Genomic DNA, 21711 nt, shown 5'->3' with positions numbered 1-21711 from the left:
AGACTGTAAAGGAGTATAGTTAGTGCAGGGGTTCAATATCAGGAAAGCATGTTAGCAAGTAAATTCAGGGAAAGCCCAAAGCTGTTTTATAAATACATTACGAGCAAGAGGATAACTAGAGAAAGAGTGGGACCTATTAGAGACCATAAAGGAAATCTGTGTGTGGACGCAGAAGACATGGGTATGATTCTTAATGAATACTTGGCATCTGTTTTCACAAGAGAGGAGCGATGAAGACTTTGCAATGAGGCAGGCGTGTGAAATATTAGACGAGATAAAAATAGTGAGAGAGAATGTATTAAAGGGCTTAGCAGCTTTGAAAGCTCATAAATCCCTCGGCTGGATGAAATGTTGTTCACAACATAATAAATCTCCAGGCTGTTAAGAGAAGCAAAAGAGGAAATAGCAGAAGCTCTGACCATCATTTTCCAATCCTCTCTGGCTACAGGTGTAGTGCCAGAGGACTGGAGGACTGCGAATGTTGCACCTTTGTTTAAAAAGAGAGAAAGGGATAGACCGAGTAATTACAGGCCAGTCAGCCTAACCTCGGTGGTGGGAAAATTATTGGAAAAAATCCTCAGGGACAAGATAAATCTTCATTTGGGAAAGACATGGATTAATTAAGAAACAGTCAGCATGGATTTGTTACGGGAAGGTTGTGTCTGACTAACTTCTTTTAATTTTTCAGGAGGGTCGATGAGGGCAGTGTGTACGATGTAGTGTATATGGATTTTAGCAAAGCTTTTGATAAGGTCCCACATGGCAGAGTGGTCACGAAAGTAATAGCCCAAGGGATCCAGGGCAAAGTGACAAGTTGGATCCAAAATTGTCTCAGAGGCAGGAAGCAAAGGGTAATGGTTGATGGGTGTTTTTGTGACTGGAAGGATGTTTCCAGTGGGGTTCCTCAGGGCTCAGTGCTGGGTCCCTTGCTTTTTGTGGTGTATATCAATGACTTGGACTTGAAAGTTGGGAGTATGATTAAGAAATTCGCAGATGATACTAAAATAGGTCGTATGGTTGATAATGAAGAAGAAAGCTGCAGACTGCAGGAAGATATCAATGAACTGGTCAGGTGGGCAGAACAGTGGCAAATGCAATTCAATCCGGATAAGTGTGAGGTAATGCATTTGGGGAAGTCTAACAAGGCAAGGGAATACACATTAAATGGTAGGACACTGAGAAGTGTAGAGGAACAAAGGGACCTTGGAGTGCAGGTCCACTGATCCCTGAAGGTAGCAGGCCAGGTAGATAAGGTGGTTAAGAAGGCATATGGAATACTTGCCTTTATAAGTCGAGGCATGAAATACAAGAGCAGGGAGGTTATGCTTGAACTGTATAAAACACTGGTTAGGCTGCAGCTGGAGTACTGCGTGCAGTTCTGGTCACCACATTACAGGATAGATGTGATTACAGTGGAAAGGGTGCAGAGGAGATTTACAAGAATGTTGCCTGGACTGGAGAATTTTAGCTATGAGGAAAGATTGGAGATGCTGGGTCTGTTTTCTTTGGAACAGAGGAGGCTGAGGGGAGACCTGATCAAGGTGTATAAAATAATGAGGGGCCTGGATAGAGTGGATAGGAAGGACCTGTTTCCCTTGGCAGAGGGGTCAACAACCAGGGGGCATAGATTTAAAGCAATTGGGGGGAGGTTTACAGGAGATATGAGGGGAAATTTCTTCACCCAGAGGGTGGTAGGGGTCACTGCCTGAAAGGGTGGTAGAGGCAGACACCCTCACCACATTTAAAAAGTACTTGGATGTGCACCTGAAGTGATGTAACCTACAGGGCTACGGACCCAGAGCTGGAAAGTGGGATTAGGCCGGAAAGCTCTTGGTCGGCCGGCACGGACACGATGGACCGAGATGGCCTCTTTCCGTGCTGTAAATTTCTATGATTCTAAACTCCCAATGGTGATTCATTCTGGGGGTGTGGCCAGTTTTGTGGGTGGGGCCTGCTTCCAGCACAATGCTTTTAAACTAGAGTAAAAGAAGGTGGAAACCCGACTGGTGTTGAACATAACTTGCTCTTACAGTTCTGCAGTCTTTTGCGCGGGGTATGGCAATTTGGGGTGAATTGAGCAGAAAGATCCAGTGCAACCGAGTGTAAACGGTGTGTGTGTCTGTAAAATACTTGCCCCTATTGGGCACAAGTTTCGTATTGATAACATCCACAAATCATAACTGAGCCATTGCGGAATGGCTCAATGAAGAAAGTTAGTTTAAAAATCTAGTGTTTGCCTGCTGGGTCCTCGGGCTTCATAAACCTGTCCAACTATCCAAGTAGCTGCTAACCCAAACATGTTCCTCAGCGAGGAATATTTGCCTCTAATTAACCTCAGGATCTGCCCTATTATAGTTTGAGGCTAATTTAGACATATCTGTGTCTCAGCAGCACAATCCTCCTTCAACCACTGTCTGTCCCACCTGCGACAGAGACTGTAATTCCCGTATTGGACTGTTCAGTCACCTTTTGAAGCAAGTCTTGATTTCGAGGGACTGCCTATGGTGATGACTACTGCATGACATAACCCCCATCCTGATCAAACAACATATCCTCTGATTTAGTGCTCGCAACCACACAGGTGTGCCAGTGGAATAAGTTTGTCTCCGATCTGGAAAGACATTAGACCAACAAGCAATACTGTTATTGCCAGATTTCACCATCTCCCGAAACCCATTTCACAATCCAGTTGTTTCTTGTGCCCTCTTCTATGATCTGTTTATTGTGCTTCCCTGATAATTTAGTCCCCGACATTCTTGATCCTAAAGCCGGGTTTAAGTGGGAGCTCCACGGAGCCCTGAGCCACACATCGAGCCTATCTGTTCCCTCTACAATACATTTTGGTCTCAAAGGAATGGATTATAAAGTGAAGGATTGAAGATTTTCACTTACTTCAGTCCCACACAGATCAGCGATCGGAACTTCACATCCATCTGTGCATGTGCAGCATCGTGACTCATATTCACTGACTGGACAGCCTGAAAGGGAAGCAAAGCTTGGTGTTGGATGGCGTGCACAGGATGGAGAATGGCCGGTCAATCACACACTCTGGATTGTAGGGCCCATAATAAGTACAAATATTGCATCTTTATTGGTCCCAATATCAGCCAGTGTTATACCCCCAACAACTAAAACTGCAAATGTTGTAAACATAAAACAGAGAAAATGGCATCAAGCATCTGTGGAGAAAGAGCTGAATACTTTAGACAAAGTCAATGCCTGCAATCGAAGCAGAGTTTCTCCTCTCCCCTTTCTGGCAGATTTGATCCCTCCATAAGACCCTTGTCCTCCACGCCAGCTATTCCGCTGCCTTCCATTATCATTTTCCTGTGGACCTGTAGCACTGTCACATCTATCCATTCACCCCCTCCCACACTATCCAGAGCCCCAAACAACTGGCACTTATATAGTGCCTTCACCGAGTAAAACGCCCCAAGGCACTCTGCAGGAGTGTTTTCAAACAAGATTTGACACCGAACCACATAAGGAGATATTGGGACAAGTGATCAAAAGCTTGGTCAAAGATGTGTAAGAAGTGTCTTAAAGGAGGAGAGGGAGAGGTAAAGGGGCGGAGAGGTTTAGGGAGGAAGTTCCAGAGTTTGGGGCCCAAGCAATTGAAAGCACGGCCACCAATGGTGGAGCGATGAAGATCGGGGAAGCACAAGGGGCCAGAATTGGAGGACGCAGGGATCTCAAAGGGTTGTAGAGCTGGAGGAGGCGACAGAGATAAGGAGGGGCGAGGCCATGGAAGGATTTGAAATCAAGGATGAGAATTTTAAAATAAAGGAGTTGTTGGACCTGGAGCCAATGTAGGTCAGTGAGCACAGGAGTGATGGGTGAACGGGTCTTGGTGCGAGTCAGGGTACGGGCAACAAAGTTTTGGATGAGCTCAGATTTAGGAAGAGCTTAAGTTTACAGAGGATGCAAGGTGGGAGGCCGGTCAGAATAGTCAAGTCTAAAGGTAACAAAGGCATGGATGAGGGTTTCAGCAGCGGATGAGCTGAGGCAGGGGCGGGGACAGGCAATATTACGGCGCTGGAAGTGGGCAGTCTTAGTGATGGACTGGATATGTGGTCGGAAGCTCATTTTGGGGTCAAATAGAACGGCAAGTTTACAAACAGTCTGGTTCAGCCTCAGACAGGGACCAGGGAGAGGCATGGAGTCGGTGGCTAGTGAATGGAGTTTGTGGCAAGAACCGAAGACAGTGGCTTGGGTCTTCACAATATTTAATTGGAGGAAATTTCTGCTCAGCGAATACCGGATGTCGGATAAGCAGCATGATAAATGAGAGGTAGTGGATAATATCAGTGGATGATAAAAGATATCAGGAAAGCAACGAGAGAGCATGAAAGAATGTTAGCAAGTAAAACCAGGGAAAACTCAAAGATGTTTTATAAATACATTAAGAGCAAGGGAATAACGAGAGAAAGAGTGGGGCCTATTAGAGACCATAAAAGAAATCTGTGTGTGGAGGCAGAAGACATGGGTAGGATTCTTAATGAAATCTTTGCATCTCTTTTCACAAAAGAGGGGGGCGATGCAGACTTTGCAATGAGGTAGGAGGAGTGAGAGATATTAGATGAGATAAACATTGCGAGAGAGGAAGTATTAAGGAGCTTAGCAGCTTTGAAAGTGGATAAATCCCCAGGCCTGGAGGAAATATATCCCAGGCTGTTAAGAGAATCAAAAGAGGAAATAGCAGATAATGACCATAATTTTCCAATCCTCTCTGGCTACAGGTGTAGTGCTAGAGGACTGGCGGGTTGCTAATGTGTGCCCTTGTTTAACAAAGGAGAAAGGGATAGACCGAGTAATTACAGGCCAGTCAGCCTAACTACGGTGGTGTGAAAATTATTGGAAAGTATCCTGAGGGACAGGATAAATCATCATTTGGAAACACACGGATTAATCAAGGACAGGCAGCACAGATTTGTTATGGAAAGGTCGTGTCTGACTAACTCGATTACATTTTTCAAGGAGGTAACCAGGAGGGTCGGTGAGGGCAGTGTGTATGATGTAGTGTATATAGATTTTAGCAATACTTTAGATAAGGTCCCACATGGCAGACTGGTCACGAAAGTAATAGCCCATGGGATCCAGGGCAAAGTGGCAAGTTGGATCTAAAATTGTCTGAGGCAGGAAGCAAAGGGTAATGGTTGATGGATGTTTTTGTGATTGGAAGGCTGTATCCAGTGGGGTTCCACAGGGCTCAGTGCTGGGTCCCTTGCTTTATTTGGTATATATCAATGACCTGGAATTGAATGTAGGAGGTATGATTAAGAGGTTTGCAGATGACACTAAAATTGGCCGTGTGGTGGATAATGAAGAAGAAAGCTGTAGACTGCAGGAAGATATCAATGGACTGGTCAGGTGGGCAGAACTGTGGCAAATGGAATTCAATCCGGAGAAATGTGAGGTAATACATTTGGGGAGATCTAACAAGGCAAGGGAATACACATTAAATGGTAGGATACTGAAAAGTGTAGAGGAACAAAGAGATCTTGGAGTGCAGGTCCACAGATCCCTGAAGGTAGCAGGCCAGTAGATAAGGTGGTTAAGAAGGCATATGGAATACTTTCCTTTATTAGTCGAGGCATGGAATACAAAAGCAGGGAGGTTATGCTTGAACTGTATAAAACACTGGTTAGGTCGCAGCTAGAGTACTGTGTGCAGTTCTGGTCATCACATTACAGGAAAGATGTGATTACACTGGAAAGGGTGCAGAGGAGATTTACGAGAATGTTGCCTGGACTGGAGAATTTTGGCTATGAGGAAAGATTGGAGATGCTGGGTCTGTTTTCTTTGGAACAGAGGAGGCTGAGGGGAGACCTGATTGAGGTGTATAAAATTGAGGGGCCTGGATAGAGTGGATAGGAAGGAGCTATTTCCCTTGGCAGAGGGGTCCAACAACCAGAGGGCATAGATTTAAAGTAATTGGTAGGAGGTTTAGAGGGGAGTTGAGGAGAATGTTTTTCACCCAGAGGGTGTAGGGGGTCTGGAACTCACTGCCCTGAAAGAGTGGTAGAGGCAGAAACCCTCATAATATTTTTAAAAAGTACTTTGATATGCACTTGAAAACTACAAGGCTTCGAAAGAAGAGCTGGAAAGTGAGATTAGGCTGAATAGATCTTTTTCGGCCTGCACAGAGACGATGGGTCAAATGGCCTCCTTCTGTGCCATACATTTCTATGAAAACAGGGAACTATGTGCCAGGTAGCCTGACATTAGTTGTCAGGAAAATGCTGGAACCCATTATTAAGGAAGTGGTAACAGGGCATTGAGAAAGTCAGAATATGATTAGAGAAGAATGAACAGGGTTTTATGAAAAGAAAATCATGTTTGACAAATTTACTAGAGATTTTTGAGCGTGGAACTAGCAGGGAAGATAAATGGCAACGAACGGATGTAGTATATTTGGATTTCCTAGAGGCATTCGATAAAGTGCCACATATAAGGTTGTTACACAACTTTGAGATGAGAGAGGGTTGATGAGGGCAATGTGGTGTATATGGATTTCCAAACGGTGTTTGATAAAGTACTACGTAATAGGCTTGCAGCAAACTTGAAGCCCAGGGTGTAAAAGGGACAGTGGCAGCCTGGATACAGAACTGGCTCAGTGACAGGAAGCAGAGAGTAGTGGTGAAGGGCTGTTTCTTGGACTGGAGGAAGGTATACAGTGGTGTTCCCCAGGGGTCGGTACTGGGACTGCTGCTTGTCTTGATATATATTAATGACGTGGATGTGGTTGTACAGGGCACAATTTCAAAATCTGCAGATGACACAAAACTTGGAAATATAGTGAACAGTGAGGAGGTTAGTGATAGACTTCAAGAGGATATAGACAAAGCTGGTGAAATGGGCGGATCCATGTCAGACGAAATTAAATGCAGAAAAGAGCAAAGTGATACATTTTGGTAGGTAGGACGAGGAGAGGCTATATAAACTGGTACAATTCTGCAGGAGGTGCATGAACAGAGAGACCTGAGGGTATGTGCATAAATTGTCAAGGTGGCAGGGCAAGTTGAGAAAGCGGTTCAAAAAGTATACGGGATCCTGAGCTTCATAGAGGCATAGAGTACCTATAGTGTGTTGTATTTTCTCTCCTCATGCCGGGTGTCCGCCCGTTTCACCAGTCTGTCTATATCCTCTTGAAGTCTATCCAGACCCGCCTCCCCCGCCTAGACCCTTCCCCTGCCCAGAAACCCCATCCAGACACGCCTCCCAATACCCTTCCCCCGCCAAGACACCCCATCCAGACCCGCCTCCCCCGCCGAGACCCTTCCCCTGCCCAGAAACCAGCGGCTCCACCCAGGCCCCCTCTTTGTCCAGAACCCTCCTCGCCTGGGAACAACCCCAGTACTCCCTCTGACCACTTCCCACCTCCCCTCTACCACCCAGAATCACTATGACCCACAAGTATATACTATGCCCCCCACCCCCTCAGTACTCACTCTGTACAGAAGTTCTTCAGGAGTCAGCACCTTCCCATCTTCATCCAACCTGTTAAATTGAAGCTTCATTAACCGATGGATTCCGAACAATCAATTACAGAAAACAATCACTAACTGCACAGTATCTGCCCCATCAAACACTCCGAGGGCAGGTACAGCACGGGTTAGATACAGAGTAAAGCTCCCTCTACACTGTCCCATCAAACACTCCGAGGGCAGGTACAGCACGGGTTAGATACAGAGTAAAGCTCCCTCTACACTGTCCCATCAAACACTCCCAGGGCAGGTACAGCACGTGTTAGATACAGAATAAAGCTCCCTCTACACTGTCCCATCAAACACTCCCAGGGCAGGTACAGCACGGGTTAGATTCAGAGTAAAGCTCCCTCTACACTGTCCCATCAAACACTCCCAGGGCAGGTACAGCATGTGTTAGATACAGAGTAAAGCTCCCTCTACACTGTCCCATCAAACACTCCCAGGGCAGGTACAGCATGGGGTAGATACAGAGTAAAGCTCCCTCTCCACTGTCCCATCAAACATTCCCAGGGCAGGTACAGGGGTTAGATACAGAGTAAAGCTCCCTCTACACTGTCCCATCAAACACTCCCAGGGCAGGTACAGCATGGGGTAGATAGAGAGTAAAGCTCCCTCTTCAGTGTCCCATCAAACACCCCCAGGGCAGGAACAGCGGGTGTTAGATACAGAGTAAAGCGCTCACTGGAATAGTGACCATTTCTAGTTTACCATCTCCCTATCAGATCCTGCCTGTGTAGAGCAATTTAAAATGTCCTTGTTGGCTCTTGAGCCACTAGCTGAGCTTACAGGGAACAGGTTTAGTTTGGGAACAGACTGAGCATGTAACTACAAGAAGCAGCTATATACGGATACTAGATGGTTAACAAGATTCGGTCAGGGACAAGGCCAGTATGTTGGGAATTAGAGCCCGACTTATTGGATATAATTATAGGACTAGTGGTCAGTGATTTCTCGGGACAATCGGAAGTTACGCAGCCTGGTGACGGAGATCGAGCTAATCACCTTGAAGCCCGGAAGGAACCAGGTTATATTAATTGCATGTCATTTAATGTAATACTGTACAACAGTTGCAGAACAACAATACTGCTATTAGTCAATATATCCAAAAGCTTGTTGTTTAAAACCACTTGGGCCAGAGTTACGCTGAAGTTTTCGTTGCAGGTCTAACAACCCTTTATTGCGACAGTAACCACTGAAAGAAATCTGTTAACATTGGCGCTGGTCGGTGGACTTGAGTTAAAGATTTAAAAATAAACAAAGGCAAAGGGAAAAGGGACCAATTGGTTGTGATCGCTTGATTGAAAGGGAGCCAATCCCTCAAGTATAAACAGAGAATTTACATTCTACAATCCACCCATACGTGGAAGAAATGGTAGGTTGTGCACACCCTTGGCAGGGGAAGTGAAAACCTCGGCAGTGTGTGTGAAAGTGTGTGTGTGTGTGTGGAACTTTACTCACCTACAAATGCTTAACAGAGTTAAAAGCTATTTAACTCTCTGTAGTCTTCTCTCTGATTAAAATGCTTAAAATACTTCCAGCATCAATGTCTTTTCTACAAGTCTCGGTTGGTTTAAGCTTGTTGATTGCTTTCTCTATGGATACACACGTGGATTATTTTTGAGATACTTTGAATCTTGCTTTTGGTTTTGAACCAATTTAAACGGTGTAAATGTTCCTTGGGATCGTGACCAGGGAATACAATGTAAACATTTGCTGCTTTGAGTTCCTAACCCATTACATGGATCAATATTTGTAAGGAGCATGGAAGTGTGAATATAGTTGTTCTGTATGTTCATTTCAATTTAAAGCTGTGCAACCAGAAGTGGGGAAAACTTTGTGATTTACATTTTAAGTTAAAGATACTGGTTGGAGAGGCACTCACCCAGGCGAGTGAAGAGTATTCCATCACACTCCTGACTCGTGCCTTGTAGTTACTGGAAAGGGTTTGGGGGAGTCAGGAGGTGAGACACTTGCCACAGAATACGGCTCTGACCTGCTCGTGTGGCCACAGTATTTATATGGCTGGTCCAGTTAAGTTTCTGGTCAATGGTGACCCCTGTATGTTAATGGTGGGGGGATTCGGCAATGGTAATGCCATTGATTTCAAGGGTAAGACTCTCGCTTGCTGTAGATGATCATTGCTTGGCACTTGTGAATGTTACTTGCCACTTATCAGTGCAAGCCTGAATGTTGTCCAGGTCTTGCTGCATGTGGGCACGGACTGCTTCTTTATCTGAGGAGTTGCGAATGGCACTGAACACTGTGCAGTCGTCAGCGAACATCCCCACTTCTGACCTTATGATGGACGGAAGGTCATTGATGAAGCAGCTGAAGAAGGTTGGGCCAAGGACACTGCCCTGAGGAACTCCTGCAGCGATGCCTGAACCCGAACTGGGCATCGGTGAGCAGGTTATTGGTGAGTAAGTGCCGCTTGATAGCACCGTCGTCGACCCCTTCCATCACTTTGCTGATGATTGAGAGTAGACTGATGGCGCGGTAATTGACCAGATTGGATTTGTCCTGTTTTTTGTGGACAGGTCATACCCGGGCAGTTTGCCACATTGTCGGGTAGATGCCAGTGTTGTAGCTGCACTGAACAGCTTGGCTAGAGGTGCGCCTGGAGCACAAGTCTTCAGCACGACAGCTGGGATATTTTTGGGGCCCAAAGCTTTGCTGTATCCAGTGCGCTCAGCCGTTTCTGATATCACGTGGAGTGAATCGAATTGGCTGAAGACTAGCTTCTGTGCTGGTGGGGACCTCAGGAGGAGGCCGAGATGGATCATCCACTCGGCACATCTGGCTGAAGATGGTTGCAAACGCTTCAGCCTTGTCTTTTGCACTTGCGTGCTGGGCTCCGCCATCGTTGAGGTTGGGGATATTCATGGAGCCTCCTCCTCCTCCCATTAGTTGTTTAATTGTTCCCCACCATGTTGCAGGACTGCAGAGCTTTGATCTGATCTGTTGATTGCAGGATCGCTTAGCCCTGTCTATAGCCCTGCCTCTGCTATTGCAGCTTCCCTCATTTTTCGGTATGCCTGGTGCTGCCCCTGGCATGCTCTTCTGCACTCCTCATTGAACCAGGGTTGGGCTTGATGATAATGGTAGAGTGAGGGATTTGTGGCAGCTGTGACTCAGTGGGCAGCACCCTTGCCTCCGAGTCAGAAGGTTGCAGGTTCAGGTCTCACCCCAGCGGCTTGAGCACAAAAATCTAGGCTGACACTCCAGTACAGTATTAAGGGAGTTGTGCACTGTCGGAGAGATGTTAAACCTGCTCTCTCCAGCAGGAGGTAAAAGATCCCATGGCACTATTCGAAGATGATGAGGGAGTTCTCCCAGTGTCCTGGCCAATATTTATCCCTCAATCAACATGACTAAAACAGATTATCTGGTCATTATCACATTGCTGTTTGTCGGAGTTTGCTGTGCACAAATTGGCTGCTACATTACAACAGTGACTGCACTTCAAAAGTACTTCATTGGCTGCAAAGCACTTTGGGACGTCCGGTGGTTGTGAAAGACGCTATATACATGCAAAAGTTTATTTTCTTTTATGCCGGGCCATGAGGTTACAGATTGTGGTGGAATACAATTCTGCTGCTGCTGATGGCCCACTGCGCCTCATGGGTGCCCAATTTTGAGCTGCGAGATCTGTTCTGAATCGATCCCATTTAGCCCGGTGGTGGGTGCCCTCAGTGTGAAGATGGGATTTCATCTCCACAAGGACTGGGCGGTGGTTACTGCTACCAATGCACCTATGTACTTCAGGACTTGGCCAGCTCGGTCAGTAGTGGTGTTACTGAGCCACTCTTGGTGATGGACATTGAAGTCCCCCGCCCAGAGTACACTCAGTGCTTCTTCCAAGTGGTGTTCAACATGGTGGAGTACTGATTCATCAGCTGATGGAGGGCGGTAGGTGGGAATCAGCAGGAGGTTTCCTTGCCCATGCTTGACCTGAAGCCATGAGATTTCATGGGGTCCGGAGTCAATGTTGAAGATTCCCAGAGCCACTCACTGCTGACGACATACCACTGGTGGGTCTGTCCTGCCGATGGGACAGGAAATACCCAGGGATGGTGATAGAGGAGTCTGGGACATTGGCTGAAAGGTATGATTCTGTGAGTATGACTGTCAGCCTGTTGCTTGACTAGTCTACGGGGCAGCTCTCTCAGTTTTGGCACAAGTCCCCAGATGTTGGTGAGGACTATGCAGGGTCGACTGGGTTGGGTGTGCTGCTATCGTGTCCGAAGCCAGTGCAGAGGTCAATGTCTGGTTGACCGTCAAGTTTTATGCTTATTATTGTTTTTCATAGCAGTATGGTACAACAGAGTGGTTTGCTAGGCCATTCCAGAGGGGAGTTAAGAGTCAACCATGTTGGTGTGGGTCTGGAGTCACCAGGTAAGGACGGCAGATATCTTCCCGAAAGGACACTAGTGAACCAGATGGATTTTTACGAAAATGCGATAGTTTTGTGGTCCATTACTGATACTAGCTTTTTATTCCAGATTTACTTAATGAACTGAATTCAAATTCCCCAGCTGCCATGGTGGGATCTGAACTCATAGAAACATAGAAAATAGGTGCAGGAGTAGGCCATTCAGCCATTCGAGCCTGCACCACCATTCAATAAGATCATGGCTGATCATTCACCTCAGTACCGCTTTCCTGCTTTCCCTTTAGCCCTAAGGGCCATATCTAACTCCCTCTTGAATATATCCAATGAACTGACATCAACAACTCTCTGCGGCAGGGAATTCCACAGGTTAACAACTCTCTGAGTGAAGAAGTTTCTCCTCATCTCAGTCCTAAATGGTCTACCCCGTATCCTAAGACTATGTCCCCTGGTTCTGGACTTCCCCAACATCGGGAACATTCTTCCCGCATCTAACCTGTCCAGTCCCGTCAGAATCTTATATGTTTCTATGAGATCCCCTCTCATCCTTCTAAAGTCCAGTGAATAAAGGCCCAGTTGATCCAGTCTCTCCTCATATGACAGTCCAGCCATCCCTGGAATCAGTCTGGTGAACCTTCGCTGCACTCCCTCAATAGCAAGAACGTCCTTCCTCAGATTAGGAGACCAAAACTGAATACAATATTCCAGGTGAGGCCTCACTAAGGCCCTGTACAACTGCAGTAAGACCTCCCTGCTCCTATACTCAAAATCCCCTAGCTATGAAGGCCAACATATCATTTGCCTTCTTCACCGCCTGCTGTACCTGCGTGCCCACTTTCAGTGACTGATGTACCATGACACCCAGGTCTCGTTGCACCTCCCCTTTTCCTAATCTTCCGCCATTCAGATAATATTCTGCCTTCGTGTTTTTGCTCCCAAAATGTATAACTTCACATTTATCCACATTATACTGCATCTGCCATGTGTTTGCCCACTCACCTAACCTGTCCAAGTCACCCTGCAGCCTCTTAGCATCCTCCTCACAGCTCACACCGCCACCCAGCTTAGTGTCATCTGCAAATCTGGAGATATTACACTCAATTCCTTCATCTAAATCATTGATGTATATTGGAAAGAGCTGGGGTCCCAGCACTGAGCACTGCGGCACTCCACGAGTCACTGCCTGCCATTCTGAAAAAGACCCGTTTATTCCTACTCTTTGCTTCCTGTCTGCCAACCAGTTCTCTATCCACATCAATAAGTTACCCCCAATACCATGTAATTTGATTTTGCACATCAATCTCTTGTGTTGGACCTTGTCAAAAGCCTTTTGAAAGTCCAAATACACCACATCCACTGATTCATGTCTCTGGATCATTAGTCCAGGATTACTAGTCCTATGCTACTGTTCCTGACAACACTCAACAAGCTCGACAACATCCAGGACAAAGCAGCCCGCTTGATCAGCACCCCATCCCCCACCTTCAACATTCACTCCCTCCACCACCGGCGCACCGTGGCTGCAGTGTGTACCATCTACAAGATGCACTGCAGCAACTCGCCAAGGCTTCTTCGGCAGCACCTCCCAAACCTTCGACCTCCACCACTTAGAAGGACAAGGGGAGCAGGGGCATGGGAACATCACCACCTCTACGTTCCCCTCCAAGTTACACACCATCCTCAATTGCATTTGAGAAGGTGAAAATATATCGCCGTTCCTTCATCGTCGCTGGGTCAGAATCCTGGAACTCCCTCCCGAACAGCACTGTGGGAGCACCTTCACCACAAAGACTGCAGCGATTCAGGAAGGCGGCTCACCACCACCTTCTCAAGGGGCAATTAGGGATGGGCAATAAATGCCAACCTTGCCAGAGATGCCCACATTCCATGAATGAATAAAAAAATACTGGTGTGGATTTATTTTGACCAGAAGTTTCCTTGTGCAACTGTGAAAAGCAAAGGGAGTTTGTTTTTAAAAAAAACAGATGCAGCGTGGAGGCACAAGTTACAGTTGCTGGTAGATCAATTTGAACATCTTCATGGAACTTTGTTTTAATTGGATTACAGCTAAAAGTTGCTATCGCTTTATGCAGTTTAAATTAAAGACATGTGGTCGTTTTTAAATCAATGCGAATGTTTACCAAGCACCGTTTTCTGAATTTGGTTACTGGAAGGGACTTGCTGTTGTGATTGACTCTGCCCCAGCCTCTCAGGTTTTGACAAGTAACAAGTATTCAGAATTTGCAAACTGGGTTGAGAGAAAAAGCACTAAATTAAGGAAAGATTCTCCTTCTCTACGGTCACAAGCTGCAGGAGTTCTTGTGTTTTCAGCGTACTGCCTCTAAGAGCCGGTGTGAATGTTTCAGAGCCCACAAGCTGTGGGAAGTTCCAGCAAAACCCCTTCGGTTGGAAATGTTACAAAGATTTTGTTTAGATCTGAAGATTAATTTTTTCTTCAGTTTGCTTCAGTAATTTTAATCATTTGGAAAGTCACCTGAAGAAATAACAAAAATGTTGTAATTTACTGGGTTTTTGTAAGCTGGTGCTATTTTGATAATTGTATCTGTTGTGCAGTATGTTTAGTTAATAAAATATTGGCCTGAATTAAATTGGAATTATTGAGGTTAACTAATCTATTAAATTGTGAAAACCCGAACTTTCATTGGGGCCACGGTGACATTTTGATTGCTGTAAATTATCTGTGATTCTATGTGGAGGTGTCTGATGTGATGAGACTACCACAGTTCAAACATTGGTAGTTTTGAATTTCTTAAATATTTAATGATTTGAAGATAAGATGTTAATGTTGAGTGTAATTGACATGGTTTTGGGACATTTGGTGATCCTGCATGTTTAAGGCCCTCGGTTGTACTGGAATGAGAAAGACTGGATCAACTGGGCTTGTATTCACTGGAGTTCAGAAGAATGAGAGGGGACCTCATAGAAACGTTTAAAATTCTGACGGGTTTAGACAGGTTAGATGTAGGAAGAATGTTCCCAATGTTGGGGAAGTCCAGAACCAGGGGTCACAGGCTAAGGATAAGGGGTAAGCCATTTTGGACCGAGATGAAGAGAAACTTCTTCACCCAGGGAGTGGTGAACCTGTGGAATTCTCTACCACAGAAAGTTGTTGAGGCCAATTTACTAAATATATTCAAAAAGGAGTTAGATGTAGTCCTTACTACTCGGGGGATCAAGGGGTATGGCGAGAAAGCAGGAATGGGGTACTGAAGTTGCATGTTCAGTACCCCATTCCTGCTTTCATTGAATGGCGGTGCAGGCTCGAAGGGCAGAATGGCCTACTCCTGCACCTATTTTCTATGTTTCTATGTTTCTATGTTAGTAGACAGACAGCACCGTTAGATCTTGTGATTGACTGTGGTCAGAAAAAAGTACCGGGAAGAAAATGAATGATTAAAGTATCCCTGTTATCTCTGTGACAACAATATGGAAAATCTTCTGGCTGGACACCTCTCAAATAAACACTAAATGCTTTAAAACCAACTGGAGTTTAATTTGGAAAAATAAAAAGGCTGCCTTTCTTGATGAGAATGATTTTTTGAAAAAGCGGATAGTGATGTCACTAATGATTTCTGCTGTTTTAACTGATTTTCATTTCCGAATGATGAAAACAGAATATTTGGTGGGACCTTTGTGCAGGTTATAAAGGTACAAAGGCTTTGGAAAAAAATAAAGCGCCGTTTGTTTCTTTTTCAGTCGGCAAAGTTAAAAAACAGATTGTGAAGTAACACCAGAACATGCATCTAATGATATCGTCTTGTAAACGTGGAAAGTTAACCCTTTCTGCCAACAGCGACTTTTAATTCACATGTTGTTTGCTCAATGTGTAATATCCTGGGCATTACTACACTTTAAGTTTCTGAATTTGAGTGGGTATTTTTCCACGCTGATGGAATTAACTCCTTGGTCTCTCAAGAAGATCCACAATGGATTCTCTGTCTTTTCTTTTCACGAGGGGACCATGGTTTTCTGGACTGCGTGAATGTTTCGGGCACAGCAAGAGATGCAGTAGTTTTAAGAATGGGACACCTTATCTGCAGACAGCAGCAGATATCAAATGTCAGAGCATGGCGATGATTTGGCCTTTCACAGATTCGATCTTAATCCATTCAGGGTCATTTGTTATGTTCTGAGACAGAGTGCTTGAGGGTGGGCAAGAGTGGAATGTGGGCGTTACCTCCAAAGCTAATCGCAAACACTTCTATTTCTAATGGAAAGCCACCAAGTCTGGGCATCATTTGTTTCTGAAATTGTAATACATACAAGATAAATTGGTCTGAGTTGCTGTTTCACACACTCGAGAAGGTAAATTTGACCTGAAGTTTAAGGAAATAATCACATTTTAACAAAAAGAGGAGTGCAGTTTAGATGGTTCTTGCCCAGTGCTGTGTACCAAGGATAAAGATTCTTTGGACAAATAGAATTGAACATTTGCAAGTCCCGTCAGTCCAACAATACTGCTCTTTGGATTTGGGGTAAATGTGAAATGATAAAATGGACTCAGGCACAATATAGCACATTATTTTGGAAAATAAAAAGTCCAAGAGGTTAAGTAAGATAAACAATTAGAATGTGTTAATATCTTGGACTAAGTGGGAGTGTTTGATTTATGTTTTAAAGATATTATGATAATATTGTATTGGACATTAAAGTTCCTCCATAGCTCATGAATGAGATCAAATGGGACAATGAGATGTGTGAAAGTGAATGAGAGAAAGTGATTGAGAATATAAGCTAGAAATAGGAAAAGAACGAGAAATTGTATTTATACAGCGCCTTCAACGTAGTAAAACGTCCCAGGGTGCTTCACAGGAGGGTTATAAAACAAAATTTGACACTGAGCCGCAAATGGTGAAATTACGGCAGGTGAAGATAGGTTTTAAGGAGTGTCTTCAGGGAGGAAAGAGAAGTAGAGAGGCGGAGGTTTAGGGAGGAAATTCTTGAGCTCGTGACCTTGGCAACAGAAGGCATGGCCACCAATGGTTGAGTGATTAAAATTAGTGATGTGCAAGAGGGCAGAATTGGAGGAGCGCAGGTTTCCCGGGGGGGGGGGGGGGGAAGAGAGATTACAGAGATAGGGAGGGGCGAGGTCACAGTGGGATTTGAAAACAAGGATGAGAATTTTAAAATTGAGGCGTTACTTAACCGGGATCCAATGTAGGTCAGCGAGCACAGGAGGTGATGGGTGAGCAGGACCTGGGTGCGAGTTATGACACAGGAAGCTACGTTTTGGATCATCTCAAGGTTAAATAGGGTAGAATGTGGAGGCCAGCCTGGAGTGCGTTGGAATAATCAAGACTAGGGGTAACAAAGGCATGGATGAGGGTTTTAACAGATGAGCTGAGGCAGGGGCGGAGACGGGCAATATTACAGAGGTGGAACCAGGCACTTTCAGTTATGCCGTGGATATGTGGCTGGAAACTCATTTCAGGGTCAAATATGACACCTAGGTTGCGAACAGTCTGGTTCAGCCTCAGACAGATGCTAGGGAGAGGGATGGAGTCAGTGTCTAGGGAACGCAGTTTGTGGTGGGGACCAAAGACAATGGCTTCGGTCTTCCCAATATTTAATATCAGACAAACAATCTGACAATTTAGAGACAGTTGAGGAGTTGAGAGAAGTGGTGGTGAGGTGATAATGGGTGAATTCGAATCAATCCAAAGGGGTTAGGCAGAAGTTGTGTGAGGGGATCCATGAGTAACATAAATCACCTGGGCACAATGCACCAAAAGTTAGCAATCAGCTTTCAATCTACGTTCTGGTGAAAGCCAGGAAATTCTAAGCGAGTTAATTGATAGCTTCCTCTTACAGATTCTTGTGTCCTTGCCTATACTGAACGATAAGAGAAGTGCATTCGATTGTTCATGTCTCGGGTAGTGGCCAGGCAAAGACCTTCAAACACACACCCCCCATCTTTTAATAAGATAACCTGAAATATCCAAGAAAGGCTTGCATCTGATGTCACATGTGGCATGATCCTGGGATGTGTGTGTGCAAATTGTGATGGGTTACATGAGGAAACCAGCATGCAGAAATGCTCAGTTACTTGGCAATACCACAACATGAAATATAGTTCATGTGGCTCAGGAGAGTGAGAAAACCATTAATCAAGACACAGGCTCCATAGAGAAACCAACTTTTTAATGAAACAATTAGTGTGTTTAACTCTATCCTATCAGAGGGATTGAAATTGAAGTAAAGAGGGACAGAGAATTTGGATTTACAAAATCCCGTGTTGGATTACATCGGATATATGACACAGAAACAGGTCATTGGGCCCAACCAGTCCATGCCGGCGTTTATGCTCCACTCGAGCCTCCTCCCGTCTTTCCTCATCTAACTCTATCCGCATAACCCTCTATTCCCTTCTCCCTCATATGCTTGTCCGGTCTCCCCTTAAATGCTATTCACCTCAACCACTCCCTGAGGTGGTGAATTCCACATTCTCAGCCTTTGGGTAAAGAAGTTTCTTCTGAATTCCCTATTAGATTTCTTGGTGACTATCTTATATTGATGGCCTCTAGTTATGCTCTTCCCCACAAGTGGAAACATTCTCTCTGTATTCACTCTATCAAAACCTTTCATAATTTTTAAGACATCTCTTAGGTCACCCCTCAGCCGCCTTTTTTCAAAGAGAAAAGAGCCCCAGCCTTTCCTGATATATAAACCCTCGCATTTCTGGTATTATCCTTGTAAATCTTCTCTGCATCCTCTCTAGTGCCTCTACACTTTTTAATAATATGGCGACCAGAACTGTACGCAGTACTCCAAGTGTGGCCGAACTAAGGTTCGGTACAGGTTTAGCATAACTTCCCTACTTTTCAATTCTATACTTCTGGAAATAAACCCAAGTGTTTGGTTTGCTTTTTATGGCCTTGCTAACCTCTGTCACTACTTTTAGCGATGTGTGTCTGTGTACTCCGAGATCCCTTTGTTCCTCTATCCCACCCAGACTCGCAGCCTCCAAGTAATTAGTGACCTCCCCATTCTTCCTACCAAAATGTAATAACTCACATTTATCTGCGTTGAACTTCATTTGCCAATTATATGCCCATTCTGCAAGTTTATTAATGTCCTCCTGTAATTTGTTGCAGTCCTCCTCAGTATTGACTATCCCCTCAATTTGGTGTCATCTGCAAATTTAGAAATTGTGTTTTTGATTCCAAAGTCTAAGTCGTTAATATAAATTGTGAACAACAGTGGTCCCAGCACTGGTCCTTGTGGAACACCACTACCCACCTTCAGCTACTGTGATTAGCTCCCTTTTACTCCTATAAACATAGAAACATAGAAAATAGGTGCAGGAGTAGGCCATTCGGCCCTTCTAGCCTGCACCGCCATTCAATGAGTTCATGGCTGAACATTCAACTTCAGTACCCCATTCCTGCTTTCTCGCCATACCCCTTGATCCCCCTAGCAGTAAGGACCTCATCTAACTCCTTTTTGAATATATTTAGTGAATTGGCCTCAACAACTTTCTGTGGTAGAGAATTCCACAGGTTCACCACTCTCTGGGTGAAGAAGTTCCTCCGCATCTCGGTCCTAAATGGCTTACCCCTTATCCTTAGACTGTGACCCCTGGTTCTGGACTTCCCCAACATTGGGAACATTCTTCCTGCATCTAACCTGTCTAACCCCGTCAGAATTTTATATGTTTCTATGAGGTCCCCTCTCATTCTTCTGAACTCCAGTGAATACAAGCCCAGTTGATCCAGTCTTTCTTGATAGGTCAGTCCCGCCATCCCGGGAATCAGTCTGGTGAACCTTCGCTGCACTCCCTCAATAGCAAGAATGTCCTTCCTCAGGTTAGGAGACCAAAACTGTACACAATACTCCAGGTGTGGCCTCACCAATGCCCTGTACAACTGTAGCAACACCTCCCTGCCCCTGTACTCAAATCCCCTTGCTATGAAGGCCAACATGCCTACTCTCTGCTTTCTGTCTTGGAGCCAGCTAGTTACCCATTCTGCTACTTGTCCCCTGACTCTGCATCCTCTGACCTTGTTCATCAGTCTATTATGGGGTACCTTATCAAAGACCTTTTGGAAATCTAGATAAATTACATCTACCACATTACCATTGTCTACTCTCTCTGTTACCTCTTCAAAAAATTCAATGACGTTGGTCAAGCAAGACTTTTCCTTTGATTCCTTGGCATTAACAATGAAATTGGAACAACTGAGGACTAGAGAGAAATATTAGCAAAAAATTATCCACAAAATGGATAAGTGAAAAGGGAGAGCTGAGAATCTTTTAAGTCCATGATTTGTTGATAATATGGTACACTGTAGCTTTCTGTACAACGTATTATGATTTTCTGAATCAAACCTTTATAGCATAATACTCCTGTGAAGCTCCTTGGGGTGTTTCACTATGTTAAAGGCGCTATATAAATACAAGTTGTTGTATCATGATGTGTAGCATTGGCCAAATGAAACGTGGATTAGTTATCATGTACATACTGCTTAAACAAGACCGTAAAAATTGAAGACGGAAACAGAGATCGTGGTTAGGGGAGAGCTCTATCAAATATAGAGTTTAAAGGACCAAAAGGATGATTGCCAACATGAAATAAGAACATAAGAATTAGGAACAGGAGTAGGCCATCTAGCCCCTCGAGCCTGCTCCGCCATTCAACAAGATCATGGCTGATCTGGCCGTGGACTCAGCTCCACTTACCCGCCCGCTCCCCATAACCCTTAATTCCCTTATTGGTTAAAAATCTATCTATCTGTGACTTGAAAACATTCAATGAGCTAGCCTCAACTGCTTCCTTGGGCAGAGAATTCCACAGATTCACAACCCTCTGGGAGAAGAAATTCCTTCTCAACCCGGTTTTAAATTGGCTCCCCCGTATTTGAGGCTGTGCCCCCTAGTTCTAGTCTCCCCGACCAGTGGGAACAACCTCTCTGCCTCTATCCTGTCTATCCCTTTCATGATTTTAAATGTTTCTATAAGATCACCCCTCATCCTTCTGAACTCCAACGAGTAAAGACCCAGTCTACTCAATCTATCATCATAAGGTAACCCCCTCATCTCTGGAATCAGCCTAGTGAATCGTCTCTGTAACCCCTCCAAAGCTAGTATATCCTTCCTTAAGTAAGGTGACCAAAACTGCACGCAGTACTCCAGGTGCGGCCTCACCAATACCCTATACAGTTGCAGCAGGACCTCCCTGCTTTTGTACTCCATCCCTCTCGCAATGAAGGCCAACATTCCATTCGCCTTCCTGATTACCTGCTGCACCTGCAAACTAAATTTTTGGGATTCATGCACAAGGACCCCCAGGTCCCTCTGCATCTCAGCATGTTGTAATTTCTCCCCATTCAAATAATATTCCCTTTTAATGTTTTTTTTCCCCAAGGTGGATGACCTCACACTTTCCGACATTGTATTCCATCTGCCAAACCTTCGCCCATTCGCTTAACCTATCCAAATCTCTTTGCAGCCTCTCTGTGTCCTCTACACAACCTGCTTTTCCACTAATCTTTGTGTCATCTGCAAATTTTGTTACACTACACTCTGTCCCCTCTTCCAGGTCATCTATGTATATCGTAAACAGTTGTGGTCCCAGCACCGATCCCTGTGGCACACTACTAACCACCGATTTCCAACCCGAAAAGGACCCATTTATCCCGACTCTCTGCTTTCTGTTCGCCAGCCAATTCTCGATCCATGCTAATACATTTCCTCTGACTCCGCGTACCTTTATCTTCTGCAGTAACCTTTTGTGTGGCACCTTATCGAATGCCTTTTGGAAATCTAAATACACCACATCCATCGGTACACCTCTATCCACCATGCTCGTTA

General features: G+C 44.9%; 1 protein-coding gene across 1 annotated transcript in view; it reads right to left on the bottom strand.

The window, feature by feature from the left end:
- Nucleotides 1–2892: 2892 nt before the first annotated feature.
- LOC139247163 (small G protein signaling modulator 3-like) overlaps nucleotides 2893–21711 on the bottom strand; it is a gene marked incomplete at both ends in the record, with an annotated part of 65668 nt that continues 46849 nt past the window's right edge. Inside the window, 2 exons of the mRNA XM_070871552.1 lie at nucleotides 2893–2978; nucleotides 7452–7500. Coding sequence (XP_070727653.1) covers nucleotides 2893–2978; nucleotides 7452–7500 — 135 coding nt within the window. The remainder of the gene's footprint in view (nucleotides 2979–7451; nucleotides 7501–21711) is intronic.

This window comes from Pristiophorus japonicus, unplaced genomic scaffold (assembly GCF_044704955.1).
Source record: "Pristiophorus japonicus isolate sPriJap1 unplaced genomic scaffold, sPriJap1.hap1 HAP1_SCAFFOLD_26, whole genome shotgun sequence".
Lineage (NCBI taxonomy): Eukaryota > Metazoa > Chordata > Chondrichthyes > Pristiophoridae > Pristiophorus > Pristiophorus japonicus.
Note: the sequence above shows the minus strand (reverse complement) of the source record. Positions and strands in the feature narration are given on the sequence as shown.